This window comes from Rhineura floridana, chromosome 2, assembly GCF_030035675.1.
Source record: "Rhineura floridana isolate rRhiFlo1 chromosome 2, rRhiFlo1.hap2, whole genome shotgun sequence".
Lineage (NCBI taxonomy): Eukaryota > Metazoa > Chordata > Lepidosauria > Squamata > Rhineuridae > Rhineura > Rhineura floridana.
This window is the reverse complement of record NC_084481.1, coordinates 228,893,430-228,908,597: the sequence shown is the minus strand read 5'-3', so window position 1 is coordinate 228,908,597 and position 15,168 is coordinate 228,893,430. Positions and strand designations below refer to the sequence as shown.

The following is a 15,168-nucleotide window of genomic DNA, read 5'->3' as shown; positions in this document are numbered from 1 at the left end:
CAATATACCTTCTGCCCACCCCATGTTATAGAATTTTTAAAAGTACATATGGTACTTTAAGTGCTTTAAGAACATAATAAGAGCCTGCTAGATCAGGTTAGTGGCCCATCCAGTCCAGAATTCTGTTCTCGCAGTGGCCAGCCAGATGCCTATGGAAAGCCCAAAAGCAGGACCTGAGTGCAGTAGTGCTCTCCCCACTTGTGATTCCCAGCAACTGGCTGTCAGAGGCATACAACCTTCAACAGTGGAGTTACAACACAGCCATTGTGACTAGTAGCTAGTTGATAGCCTTGTCCTCTGTGAATTTGCCTAATCCTCTTTTAAAGCTCTCCATATTGGAGACCGTTGCTATATTGCGTAACAGTGAATTCCACAGTTTACTCTGCCTTGTACGAAGAAGTACTTTCTTTAATCTGCCCTGAATCCTCCACCATTCTGCTTCACTGGCCCTAGATATTAGTAAAAATCCAAATCGTATGAAATACTAATTCCCTCTATTTGGCACTGGTTAGGCCTCATCTTGAATACTGCATCCAATTCTGGACACCACACTTCAAGAAGGATGCAGACAAACCGGAACAGGTTCAGAGGGGAGCGACAAGGGTGATCAGGGGACTGTAAACAAAGCCCTATGGGCAGAGACTGAAAGAATTGGTATGTGTAGTCTTGAGAAAGGAAAATTGAGGGAAGATATGGTAGCACTCTTCAAGTATGTGAAAGCTTGTCACACAGAGGAGGGCCAGGATCTCTTCTTGATCGTCCCAGACTGCAGGACACAGAATAATGGGCTCAAGTTAGAAGAAGTCGGATTTCAACTGAACTTCAGGAAAAACTTCCTAACTGTTAGAGTAGTACAGTGGAATCAATGACCTAGGGAGGTGGTGGGCTCTCCAACACTGGAGGCCTTCAAGGGGCAGCTGGACAGCCACCTGTTTGGTATGCTTTAACTTGGATTCCTGCATTGAGCAGGGGGTTGGACTCGATGGCCTTTGAGACCCCTTCCAACTCTGATTCTATAATTCTAGTATTTATAAGATGGGGAGAAAAACACATGCATAATCGTATGTATTTCTTTTCTAAACAAAAAAAACCCCATGTTGAAACACTTTCGTCCCTCAAGTTTATTTATTATTATTTATTATTTTATTTATATCCCACCCTTCCTCCCAGCAGGAGCCCAGGGCGGCAAGGTTGTGTTCTTTAATTCTCAATCTGAATCTGTACATCCCTGGTCAACAAGTAAAAAAAAAAAAAGCAGAGGCCATATTTTAAACTGAGAGCTAGAAGGCCTGTGGACTCACCCACATGAGCTGAGAAACAGGCATAAGGCCCTTGAACTAACCTTTTACTCCCCACTGAGACACAACAGCAGAAAATATGGCACAGTTCTTCCTTTACACACACAAGGTAGGACCCTCCCTTTGGCTGTGCATTGGAATCAGCACTCAAGTTGCAGAAGAGAATCCTGATAAAGCTTCTGTTGCTGTTCACACTGGTGAAGAGGGGTCCAAGAGCTGCTCAGCTGTGTCTTTGGCGTGGGAGAAAATGACTGAGGAGGAATGGCTGTGCTGTGCCACCCTAGTCAGAGGCAGCATGCTTCTGAAAACCAGTTGCTGGAAGCCTCAGGAGGGGAGAGTGTTCTTGCACTCGGGTCCTGCTTGCGGGCTTCCCCCAGGCACCTGGTTGGCCACTGTGAGAACAGGATGCTGGACTAGATGGGCCACTGGCCTGATCCAGCAGGCTCTTCTTATGTTCTTATGTTCTTAATAGAAATTTCATAAATAAATATCTTGCCGTTCCTCCCAGAGGAGCCCAGGACAGCAAACAACAAAAGAGCCAAGTAATGCAAATTAAAATTTCAAGAAGTTAACAACATTTGTAAATCTTGAAAATGGTCAAATGTCCTCACAGCTAATAATGTCACGGCTGCTGGAAACAGTCCCCTTCAGCCATCAAATGCTTTGGTTGAACAGGCATGTTTTAACATTTCTCCTGAATGTTAATATTGAGGACAACAGATGCTCCTCACAAGGGAAGGCATTCCACAAATGGGGAAACGTTACTGAGAAGGTCCTCGATAAAAGGGAGGAAGGTCCTTTGTGTCCAGGGCTAAGCTAGAGACCATGTGGGAAGTCTGTAGAGTCAGGGTCATCCCTGAAGCTCCCAATTCTCTCTCCTTTTTTTTCTTTTTTTTGAAACAAAAAACCAATTGTTTGCATTGGAAACAAATCAAACCAATAAATATAAGCAAAAGCCATGTTTAGCATCTTGATAACATCCAGAAACAAACAAACCTGGGAAAGAAGTAAAAGAAAAAACAAATGGGAGAAGTGATAATACTCGGAAATATAAATATTTGAAATACATGAGCCAAAATTTAAAATATTGTGACATAAAATCATAGAATCGTAGAGTTGGAAGGGGCATATAAGGCCATGGCATTTTTATTATTTTATTTCCACAACAAAACCATTCTGAGGCATCAGGTAGTTTCAGTCACGCAAATCTTGGAATTCAAAGGCTAGATGAATCTATTTCTGATGTGTATTAATTATGCTTTTGGGGGGCAGCCATATGTTCTTCAACAGGCAGGATCATGAGCAAGTACTTGCAATGTTTTCTCTGCAACTGATACTGACTTTGTATGCACAGAAGTTCTTGCCAAGTGATTCCCTTGTTCAAACTGTAACCTCTTCCTCCTAGTCCCATTTAATTAGCTCGGCATTGAATTTGGGTGGCTTCCAAGCTGTCAACGCAGCAACTTCCAAAGCAGGGGCCAAGCATGCCATGAATGCAGGGAGGCCGCCTACTGACCAAACCGCCACTCGCCAGCAGGGTTTTTCTTCTTCAAATGCCGTGCCAGCACAAGGTGAGAGCATTTAGTTGTTTTCTTAAATTCCATCTTAACATAAAATCACACACAGCTGTAAAGCAGCAAAGGGTAATACAGCAAATCTTTCCACTTGTTAAAATTGTGTGTTTTGTTGCTCTTGTCAGTTTTACTTAAGACTCCATAAAATGCAGACCAGGCATAAGATTAGGATTGTTTAATGTCCCAAAGCAAAACTTTGCAAGACTGAGCCATTCTTGCCTTCAGAGGTCTGCTTAGTAGCTTTGAGGGCAACTCAGTTCAGACCACACAAAACCATGGTTTAAATTAATCATAGTTTAGAATCCAGACCATGGTGTGACCTTCCAGACATAGAATAAGTTAACCCTAATTTAAGATTGTTGGTCTGCTTTCAGTTTGTGTATTCTCAGCCTCATAAGTTCATTTGGATCTTCGTGGAGTAGCAGCCTCTGGTGGTATAGCAACAGCTACGACACCAACGTCAAACTGGTTTGCAAAATCACTTCAGAGCATGGTTTCCCGTTTGCCAGCCATCCGCAAATGATGGCTTCTAAACTGAGATATCTTGTAAAATGATGGTTAAGCCTCCTTTCACCAAGGATTGCTCTGATGTCTGTGCTTGAGTCTTTGTTGAAATGCATAGTAGTAAAAAAAGTAATGGAGAGGTTTGTGTAGCTATAGCTCTTGAAAAGTCCCCTCAGGTTCTGAATATTGTTCCTGTGAATAGCTGAAATCTCCAAGCTGGAGGACACAAGGAGTTGAAAAGGCATAAATTCAGAAATCTCTTCCTACCCACCCTGCTTCCCTCACTTGCTTTCTACTGACTACTACAAGATTTCCCAAATTAAAAGATTTCTGAAACATGTTTAGGTTTTGGTAGGTCTCCATAATTCCACGACTTTAGAACAGTCACCAAGCACAACGTAGCAGGTGCTATTTGTTTTAAATACTTATGAAACAGATGGTAAGACTATACTCTGTAGAGCAGGAGTGGGGAACCTTTGGCCCTCCGGATGTTGATGGACTGTGACTCCCATCCTCCCTGGCCATTGGCCATACTTGCTAGGGCTGATGGAAGTTCAGCAGCATCTATAGGCCCAAAGGTTCCCTGATTCCTGCTTTTTCTTCTTCTTATTTATCTATTTATACCCCGCCTTATGGCCAAAAGGCCCTCAAGGAGGCTTACAATAAAAACACAAATACAGGAATACATCCATAAAACAATACAATTTACAAAATTAAATAACATTATTAAAAAAACAGCGATTACAAAACTTCCAATGAAAATACAGGGTGGTGCAGGTGCCTGGAGCAGCAGAAACATCTCAGGCTACCCCCAACAAAGCTGTGGGTTGGTTCTCTTTCCTTCTATACTTGCAAGTCCGACACCTTCAACTGAACTTCTGATCAGCTTCTCTGATGGCAAAATACGAGTAAGCTTTCCCCAGCACCAGCCAGTCCTGCAGAAGCAGGGTGGGTCATGGCTTAGATGTTGTTCCCCATCCTGCCACTGTAGTTGTAAATGATGGTGGCAGCCCCCGCACTTGGCGGATGCGTTGATCTTCTCAGAGAAGGTGCAGCCACTGCCCCGCTGGATGAGGGCGAGCCACGGTGTACCTGCGATGGCGGCGGTAGCCAGGATGCTGAAGTTAGTGAGGGGGTTGCAGGCGTTGACGGTGTTGAGCCCCTCTGGCAGCACCAGCACGCCAGCCTCCTGCCGCAGGGGCGAGTCCTGCCCGTAGACACCATTCTTGCCGGGACTCCAGCCACTCTGGTTGCTGTTGGGCATCCTGTTCCAACTGAAGGCGGTGGCGGCTCCATGGTTTATTTTCTTTGCAGGCATGTAGCTCCTCGAGTGCAGTGCTCCATTCTGCTACTGCTGCCTCCTCTGTCAGTGGGTCGTGGAGCATACAGGAATGGGTAACTCCTCCTGCAGGCAGGGTCAAACTGAAACAAAGTGTCAGTTGGCGGTCATCCGTAAGGGGGAGGGAACCACCCTCTAACTGCCAGTCTTGACTCTGCCTCTAGCAAGTTAACAGAGTCATCCATTATGCTTCCGTGTCCTTCAGGGCCACGGGGGTGACAAAGTGTTGTTCTAAAGAGTTCTTTTTTCTTCTTCTAAAAATTTTTCTCTATTACTTACCCCGACCGTCAGTGTTAAGTCAGACGAGGGGGAGGAGAAAAGTTTTTTCCTTCTCTTAATTTGAGGAGGAAGTTCACTGAGAGTCCTTGAGGCTCTCCACTGCTTCTCAGAGGAGAAGGAGGTAGCTGGGATCTGTCCCAAGCCCCTCCATCGTCATCCAAACAGAGACGGACAGCGGAAGCGGTGGATGACACACTGGAAGGCCGGAGGTAGCCAGGAACCGTCCCAGGCCCCTCCTTTGCCTCAGGGTGGCAGTGGTGGATCGCACACGTCAGCCCTTCACTTTCCCTCAAAGGCCGGAGGTAGTCGGGAGCCGTCCCAGGCCCCTCCTTTGCCTCAGGGCGGCGGTGGTGGATCGCACACGTTAGCCCTTCACTTTCCCTCAAAGGCCGGAGGTAGTCGGGAACCGTCCCAGGCCCCTCCTTTGCCTCGGGTGGTGGTGGATCGCAATTGCCAGCCCTTCGCCTTTCCTCAGAGGCTGGAGGTAGCCGGGAGCCGTCCCAGACCCCTCCTTGGTCTCGGCAGCAGACGTTTGCGCGCAGAGGTGGGAAGTAGCCAGGAGAGCTCCCAGGTCCTTCCGTCGCCTCACGGTGCTGGTGAGTATTCACGGCGCTGGGGGATAGTACAGACCTTGCCTGACTTGGAGAGCCCCCTGCTGCTTATGGGCTGCAAACACGCACCCCCGCCAGCCTGTTCTCCCCCCCCCCGAGATCAAGGGCGGTAGCCGGGTATAAATTCCCCAACCCCTCCCTGACGGCACAGGACCACAATCCACCCGGGGGGAGTATGTCTGCCTCCAAAGACTCGCCTTAACGCTAGACGCTCGTTGTACAGGACTCTCTCTGTTTAATTTTCCCGTTTTTCCCCCGCCTTCGGCAGACCAGCAGGAACAACGTTAACAACGGCTTTTGTGTTTTTTCCGACTACCTGATCACCTCAGTGCCTCACGGATTAGCCGGGGGCATTCTGGTACCCCCCCCCAAATATTTATATTAATCATAAATAAGGAGGAGAGAGCCTGCAATGGCTAGACCATCTGCTTATCACTCCTCCTTGGAGGAGGAGGTCCTGTCCTTTAGTGAGGGGGAGCAACAGCTTGACACTCCTCTCGATACTCTGGCTTCAGTGGCGGGAACCATGATACCTCTCACTGCCACGGGAGGTATGCCATCTCATCTGGTGCCCAAGCGTCCAGTAGGGGGCGCTTGTGATGTTCCTATATATTAGTGTATATATGGTAAGTGCTGGTTGTTTAGAGTATACATGGTAAGTAGTGAAAGAGGAGGGGGAGTGAATAGGCAATAGAATGCTTGATGATTGGCTGAATGTTTAAAATGGCTGACAGTATAAATGAAAGGATGACAGGTAAATCTGGGGGAATGTGAGGTGGTGAATTGTGGAATCTGGGGGGAGAAGAGAAAGAGTGGATTGCTTGGTGGGGTTTAGAGAGTTGTTTATCAGGAGGGAGGTGGAGTTCGGATTAGTATTGAGTAAAACCATATGCTTATGTGCCTTAAGAAGAAATCTTGTTAATCTTGTTAGCATTGTTATCTGTAATAAATACTTAATTTGGTTTACCAAAGGCCTGATCCTTGGCTGGGTTTTCACAGACCAGAAGGGAGGGTAAGGTAATGACCAAGGCTGAAGGGGAACTGTAACAAATGGTGGCAGCGGTGAAGAGAATAACAATACCAGTATTCAGAGTCTCTGGGAATACTAGTATTGGGACGTTACTGGTGGTTGCCTAGCAGGGGGATCTGTTGAGATCTGTGCTAGAGCGGGGAGAGAAATCATAAGAGAGAGCGGTCCGGACTGGTGGAGTCCCTGGTGGTGCCTAGAGACAGGCAGTAACCACGAGCAGGTAGGAACCTGACAGGGAGAGCCAGGGAAGGACGCATCACAGCGCTCACCATGAGAGGACTACGTGTCAGGAAGCTGAGGAAGGGTTCTCCGCCTACATGATGAGATGGATCAGTAAAACCATGATGAGGGAGGTGGGGGCCTCACTGGCCAAACGTCTGGCTCACTCTCATAGAAAAAAGCGACCCAGACATGGCCACAGGTGCTCTCCTCCTCCTTCCTTGAGCTCAGACTCATGGTCCTCCTCCTCTAATTCTGGGTCTAGCCCAACGGCTATGAACAGCAAGACCAGACGCAAGGGCAACCACAGATCTAGGGGTTCCGGTAAATGGCACTGTGCTCGATCTAGGAGTTCCCACAGAGGGAGGGGCCTTAGCCCAGATTCCCAAGAAGCCGAGGGACCTCTAGCTTCCGGTTCAGAGGAGTTGGAAAGGGAGGAGGGGGAGTTATCCAAAGAGGTGAAGCTTCTCCTCCCTCGGTGCACAAGAGACTTTACTCGCCAAATATATATTCAGTGCTGGTTACCAAGGCCATGGCGTGCCTGCAATTGGAGTTGCATAAAGAAGCCCCTCCCAACAAAGAGGTGGGGGATGAAGGGCAGCAAGGCTCTTCTGATGTTTTCCCTAGGTCAGGACAGCCATTTCCCGGCAGTCCCTTCTCCAAGCTATTCTAGGACATTGTCAAGGAGGAATGGGAACAGCCAGCCAAAGTGAAGAAGGCTCACATTTTGTCTGAAAAACTCTACAGTCTTCCTCCTGCGATTATGGACAGCCTGAAAGTGCCGGCCATAGACGAGCCTTTATTGGCTCTAGGCCCTAAAACGGGTATCCCCAGGGAAAGGGAATCACTGTCTGACACCAGCGATAGACGTAATGATGCAGCGCTCCACCATGCTCATGAAGCAGCAGCTCTGGCCATGAGGGCGTTAGCGGCTAACTCCTTCCTGGCTCATGCTGCAATTAAATGGGTCAGAGCGCTCATGGAAGAGGTCCCTTCTAACGCCAGGCATGTCCGGGAGGGACTTAATAAGCTGGCCAGGACTGCGGAATTCTTGGCTGATTCCTCCATGGACAGTTTACAGTATTCAGCCCGCACTCTAGGGCATGCGGTGGTTGTCAGAAGAAACATTTGGCTTAAGCAGTGGGAGGTGGATCACCATTCCAAAGCCAGCCTGTCTGCTCTTCCTTATGTGGGACGACATCTTTTCGGGAAGCCCTTGGATCGCCACCTAGTTGAGACAAGGGATAAGAAGAAGGCTTTGCCCATGACTAAGAAAAAGAATGAGGGCAAGCAGTTCCGTAAGAAGCCAGGACAGTCCTTTCGTCCAAAAGCTTCCTCTTCCGCTTATGGGAACACCATACAGACAGGGGCTCATGGAGTGCTTCCTGGGGCGCTGCCCAACAGCAACACAGGAACTCTTCCACGGGAAGTAGATTCGGTAGGTACTGCCAACCTAAGCCCAACCCCAAGCCGGCTCAATCCTGACCTCAAGGGGTTACCAATCGAAGGCAGGCTACAGTTCTTCTGGAAGACATGGGCAGCATCCACTACCGACCAGTGGGTGTTGGACACAGTAAAAAAGGGATGCTCCCTGGACTTCTCCTGCATTCCCGCGGACAGGTGGTCGGCAGCCCCCATGGCGCGAGACCCCGAAAAGAGACAGGATCCTAGATGCCATAGCTCACCTCATCGACATAGGCGCTATAGAACAGGTGCCAACGAATCAGCGTGGGTCGGGGTCTTCTCTGTCTTTTTTTACGGTGCCCAAATGCAATGGTGATTTCAGGGCCATTTTAGACCTAAAATTCCTGAACCAGTTCATCCAGCCCAGGAAATTCAAAATGGAGACACTCCGGTCCATTGTGGAGGCAATTCAACCCGGGGACATCCTCGCCTCAATAGACCTCACGGAAGCATATCTGCATGTTCCGATTCTGCCCCAACATCACCACTTCCTGAGATTTGCCCATGGAGAACAGCAGTTTCAATACAAGGCTCTGCCATTTGGCCTTTCCTCCGCTCCCAGAGTTTTCACAAAACTACTGGCAGCGGTGGTGGGGCACCTTCACACTCAGGGGGTACACGTGTACCCCTATCTAGACGATCTTCTCATCCGGGGCCCCTTCCATCGGAGGGCGAGGCGGGGGGTGGAAAGCACCATTCGCTGCTTGGAAAACCACGGTTTCATTATCAACTCGTCCAAGAGCCACCTATTGCCAACACAGAGGCTTCAACATCTAGGAGTGGTAATAGACACGGAGCAGGCCAAGTTGTTCCTGTCAGAAGACAGGCTCTCCAAGCTCCAGTGTCAACTGCTCACCTGCCTCACCAGCAGGCAGGTCTGGCTGAGCGACCTGGCCAAGCTCCAGAGCTCAATGGTAGCAGCGATGGACTCAGTACCCTGGGCAAGGTTTCACTTCAGAGGGTTACAGTGGCTTCTCCTGCCCTTCCAGGACAAAATTGCTTATCGGTGGAAGGGATTAATACTTGTCCCCAAAGACATGAGGGAGTCCCTTCTCTGGTGGTGCCATCTACCCAACCTCCAGAAAGGTCTGCCCCTCAGGACTCCTTCAGTCACTGTTGTCACCACGGATGCCAGTCTCTCAGGATGGGGGGCGACGTGTCGGACTCAGTTTGCACAGGGTACATGGCTGGCACAGGAAAGGGTACACTCTATCAATTGGTTGGAGCTCCGGGCAGTCAGGCTGGCACTCCTACATTTCCTTCCTGTTCTACAACAAGCCCACATTTTGATACGCACTGACGACGTTTCCACGATGGCTCATTTGAACCATCAGGGGGGAACGAAGTTGGGCTCCCTGCAGAGGGAAACCAGTCTCCTCTTCAGGTGGGCGGAAACACACCTGGCATCCATTACACCAGTTCATCTGAAGGGAACACTGAACACCCAAGCAGATTGGCTCAGCAGGGAGGAGGTACAGCAGAGCGAGTGGGCTCTCCACAGGGAAGTTGACTCAGAGATGGGGGACGCCATGCGTGGATCTCTTTGCTTCCAAGGTGAATGCACAGGTCAACAGCTACATATCATGCTACCTGGAGTCCGGGGCTCAGGAGGCGGATGCCCTCTCTGCACCCTGGCCCCGGGGTCTACTATATGCCTTCTCCCCCCCCACTCCTGACCAGGTTCTTGCGCCGGCTCAGGGCTCTCCGAGCACAGGCAATGGTGATAGCTCCCTAATGGCCCAGACGACTGTGGTTCTCCGATCTGGTGGACCTCAGCTCCGAACCCCCTTGGAGGCTCCCTCGGAGACAGGACCTTCTCTCTTAGGGACCCCTGCTCCACCCCGATCCAGACTGGTTTCCACTCCACGCGTGGAGATTGAGTAGCAAGCTCTAAAGAGGGAAGATCTCTCAGGGACGGTGATAGGCACCATTCTGGCCTCACGCAGGCCCTCCACGCAGAGAATCTATGAGACCACGTGGAGGGCTTTCAGTCGGTGGCGCAGACGTAAGCAACTATTGCACAGTGAATGCCACCTTGGGATTATCCTAGATTTCTTACGAGAGGGTCTGGATCAGGGGTTGGCCGCTAACACAGTGAAACGCCAGGTGGTGGTGCTCAGGACCGTGTTCTCCCCACCAAGGGGTGTCCCTTTATCATCTCACCCCAGAGTAAAACGTTTCTCATAATACTAGAACTCGTGGACATTCAAAGAAGCTGAATGTTGGAAGATTCAGGACAGACAAAAGGAAGTACTTTACTCAGCGCATAGTTAAACTATGGAATTTGCTCCCACAAGATGCAGTAATGGCCACCAGCTTGGATGGCTTTAAAAGAAGATTAGACAAATTCATGGAGGACAGGGCTATCAATGGCTACTAGCCATGATGGCTGTGCTCTGCCACCCTAGTCAGAGGCAGCATGCTTCTGAAAACCAGTTGCCAGAAGCCTCAGGAGGGGAGAGTGTTCTTGCACTCGGGTCCTGCTTGCGGGCTTCCCCCAGGCACCTGGTTGGCCACTGTGAGAACAGGATGCTGGACTAGATGGGCCACTGGCCTGATCCAGCAGGCTCTTCTTATGTTCTTATGTTGAGGGGAGCGTCGGCACTTTCACCCCCTGCTCTGCATAGGTTTCCCTCTTGGGACCTGCCATTGGTCTTTAGAGCTCTCTGCTCTCCACCATTTGAACCAGCTCGTACTTTGTCTATCAAGCTGCTCGCCCTTAAGACGGTGTTCTTGGTGGCTGTGACGTCTGTCCGACGGGTAGGAGAAATCGGAGCTCTATCAGCCCGGGAGGAGCTTTGCATGTTTCACACAGACAAAGTGGTGCTTCGCCCAGATCCCACCTTTTTACCTAAGGTGAATTCTGTCTTTCACAGAGGGCAGGAGATTTCCTTGCCCAACTTCTGTCCACACCCTGTTCATCCCAGAGAAAAGGAATGGCATAAACTAGATGTCAAGCGGATCCTCAGGATCTATCTAGACAGGACTGAATCTGTCCGGAGAATGGAGTCCCTCTTTGTTTCCTTCAAAAAGGGGGCACAGGGACGGAAGGTGTCACATTCCACGATCAGCAGATGGGTAAGGGAGTGTGTGGCCATGGCCTATCGGGCGACCGACAGGTCTCCTCCCAGTGACATCACTGCTCACTCAGTCCGGGGAGCAGCTGCTCCGGCTGCGCTCCACAGGGAGGCTTCCCTGGAGGAGATCTGTAAGGCATCTACATGGGCACAGCCATCCACCTTCATAAGGCGTTATAAGGTGGATAAGTTCACCTCCGCTGATGCAGCTTTCGGCAGGAGGGTCCTTCAGAGACTGGTGGCCTAGCCCTGCATCCCCCCCAGGGATGTGGGGTTCACTGCTTCGGTATATCCCATTCCTGTATGCTCCACGACCCACTGACCGAGAACGGAAAGTTGGACTTACCGTGAAGTGTCCTTCTGGTCAGTGGGGAGTGGAGCATACAGAACCACCCTGCAGGGGTGGCTAGGCCAGGGGTGGGTCGGATCTCCTCTCCGAGGTCCATAGGCGATTCGCATTTGCGCGGAAACCTGGATAGTGCAGAGAGGGCCTCCCATGACAACCTCCTGCACTGTCTCCTAATGTTCCACGTTCTTTTACTGTCTATGTTTCGCATGTTGCGTAGTTTTTTCAAGATTTCCAGGTGGTCAACCTCACCGGGTCAGCTTTATCATGACTGGCAGTTAGAGGGTGGTTCCCTCCCCCTTATGGATGACCGCCAACTGACACTTTGTTTCAGTTTGACCCTGCCTGCAGGAGGAGTTAACCCATTCCTGTATGCTCCACTCCCCACTGACCAGAAGGACACTTCACGGTAAGTCCAACTTTCCATTCTCCTTTATCCTTGCCCTTCAGCGTGGTCTGGCTCTCGACTTCCTCCCTCGTGCCTCCTAACACACAAATGTTGCCAGTCTGCAACCAGATATGATGAATAAAGCTATTTCAAAAAAAAACGGAAAATCTCAAACCCACCATTTTCTGATGTTGCATTGAAGTCTAGGCACTGCCTGGGTCAAGTTCTTGTTGAACTTCATCACTTACTTATTTTTAGATACCCAGTTCTATCTTGCAAGGCGTCTGTTATCATTTCTCATACACTGTTTGACAAATTGAGATGGTTCTATCTTGAGGAAATTGTTTGTCCAACTCTGGCATGATTCAGGTGACCTAACTACCTCTTTCACTTCTGGCTCTCTCTTTTTAATACACATTCTTTTAATGGGTAAATCTCTTTTCCAGCATGTTCTCATCAATTTGAAAACTCTGGTATTCGAAGGCAGAAATCTCCTCTGAAGACACCAGCACCACGGAGGTATGCTCCTGTGCCAGTATCTAAAGATGCTAAAATCTCACAGAAAATGTCAAAGAGAGAACAGCCTGTTGGAGAAAAAGAGAATGTGCAACAGTCAACTTATGGAGGAACTCTGGGTGAGTCCCAGGAAGATTCAGATGCTTTTCTTCTTCCTGCTTCTCTTCTTCCTTGTTGACATGGTGCTGCCCACTTGTGGTTGTTTTTCCCCACAAAAATGTCAATTCTGGCCCACCTACCTAGATGCTGTGTCTGTTTCTAGTTGGCATTAGAATGTAGTTTTTATGAGCACCGCTTAGACTTTGCCATTTTTACACATCTCGCATGCTTGAATGTGCATTAGGCTTTTATTCTAATCTAAATAAACCTGAAGTGATTGTTCATTATAGCTCAGAATGCTTTATCTGCAATCTCACATGTGACTTTTTACAATTAATTTAGTATTGGTCAGATCATTTCGGTATTGCACCAAAGTGTCTTAACAAGTAACATTTTTACAGAAGATCTGCTGTAATTGTGTATTTAAAAATTAGTGGGCCAAATGTTAACACAGGTGCCTAGATAGAATTTCTAAAATGACAGAAATGGAATTCATTTTGGAAGGGGAAACCAATAAAAATCCCACGTATTGAATCTGTGTGCATTATATATTTTGCTATAATATGGCATGCCTTTTTCTCTTCTAGGTGGAGGGAGACTCCTGGAGCACATCCTGAATTCTCAAGAAACCCCATTGAGCCAGAGAGCATCTTCTTGGAAGGACCCAAGGACTGACAGTGTAATGCCATGGGGTTTTGGAAAAGAGCAGTAAGCATTTCTCTTGTTAAAAAGCCATCAGCTTGAAATCATGAAAACTAAACTTGGCCAGCAGTAATATCCTAATTTATTTTATTTATTTATTTTATTCGATTTTTATACCGCCCAAAGCCTGAGGCTCTCAGGGCGGTGTACAGCATAAAGTGAATACAAGGCAAAAAATACAATAAAATGACAATAAAACACTAAAAACATACATTTAAGTATTTAACAGCCTGGTATATATTAACAACAATAAAATATGTTAAAATGCCTGGGAAAATAAAAAGGTTTTAACCTGGCGCCGAAAGGATAGAAGTGTAGGCGCCAGGCGCACCTCGTCGAACAGACTATTCCATAGTTCGGGGGCCACCACTGAAAAGGCCCTAGATCTCGTTACAACCCTCCGAGCCTCTTTGTGAGTCGGAGCTCAGAGGAGGGCCTTTGATGTTGAACGTAGTGATCGGGTAATCTCAATTCAAATAATGGAAATATTAGACAGTTAAGGTATTTTCTTTATTGGCGATTTGTATGTCATTGCTCCCTTACTTTCTAGCAGAATGCTGTACTTGCTTGAGACATGGGTTCATGGAAGAAGCTGTTTTCTTTCAGAGTTTTTTGTGCCGGCATAAGGTTCAAAAGTACACTTGCATACTCTGATTGAGCTTAACTGTGCAAACCAACCCTTGCATTTTGTTTGCCACTTATAGACTATTTAGTCTTGTCTGCTGAATTGGAATCAAACAAGCTGGACCTGCAACAAAATGTTGCAGCATATCCTCCTTCATTAAATGAGTGCTCCTTCCAGGATTCCAGCCATTCCAGTCCTCTCTCCCTCTTCTCCCATTTTCCAAGTTTCAGTTTTCTTTTCCAACAATCCGTGGCTAAGGAGGATGGTATTAGGCTGTTTGGACAGAGGGAGGGTGCCACCTTTGGTGCTTTTTAAAAGGTTGTTCATACTTCTGCAAATCTTGGGGTTCCCCCAAGCATGCTGATACATGGTCCTGTTTTGGCTACATTCTCCTGTGCATGGAAAGATGATATCAGGTGGGTAACTAGCTCCACCTAGTGGTTGAAGGCAAAAGAGTACTGCTGACATTTTACTGTAGGTCCGTTCCCAGTCTGCGCCTGCTGCGTCCGCAGTTTTCTCTTTTGCCTTCACCGAATCTGGTTGATTCCTCTCTGTCTCCGTCGGTTCAGGCTTGTATTGTTTGTCTTTTAAGTCTTACCTGTTGGTTTCTGCTGTTTCTTGCCCTCAGTATATGTTTTGTCTTCCCCTGCTGTTTAAAGTTTAAAAACAAAAAAGCTCCTTGTGTCTTTCCTCCGGATTTTTCTCGGTGGCGAGGAGCATTCAGCCCCTCCCCATGGCTCCTGGGGCCGTTGGCCTCTTCAGGCTCCCTCCCCAGCCGAATTTGCTACCGTTCCTCCTAGTCAGCAACTCATAGCGTCGGCAGCATTAGCCTTAGAGGCGAATTTCACCGGAGCTCGGAACTCAGGCCCACGCCTCGGATTTTCGCGCTCCCTTTCAAGCGGCTTCGTTTTCCCTGCTTCATAGCGGGGAGGGGCAGATGCACAGACGCCATAGCAGGTCGGCGGCAACAGCTTCTAATCTTTCTGCTTTACCTAGCCGCTTATTAGACAGCGTTGTCAATCATTACCAGCGGGAGCCTTCCATTCATATTTTCATTAACCCCGTAAGTCCCGCAGTGTGTGCCCGCTATGGGGAAA

The 15,168-nt window shown here is 48.5% G+C and overlaps 1 protein-coding gene across 5 annotated transcripts in view; it reads left to right on the top strand.

Moving 5' to 3' along the window:
* The window catches only part of KIAA0586 (KIAA0586 ortholog), a 152,607-nt gene that overhangs the window by 23,928 nt on the left and 113,511 nt on the right, over positions 1-15,168 (top strand). For all 5 annotated transcript variants that reach the window (XM_061612453.1, XM_061612449.1, XM_061612451.1 and 2 more), the window contains 3 exons: positions 2,704-2,869; positions 12,576-12,764; positions 13,332-13,452. In XM_061612453.1, coding sequence (XP_061468437.1) covers positions 2,704-2,869; positions 12,576-12,764; positions 13,332-13,452 — 476 coding nt within the window. The remainder of the gene's footprint in view (positions 1-2,703; positions 2,870-12,575; positions 12,765-13,331; positions 13,453-15,168) is intronic.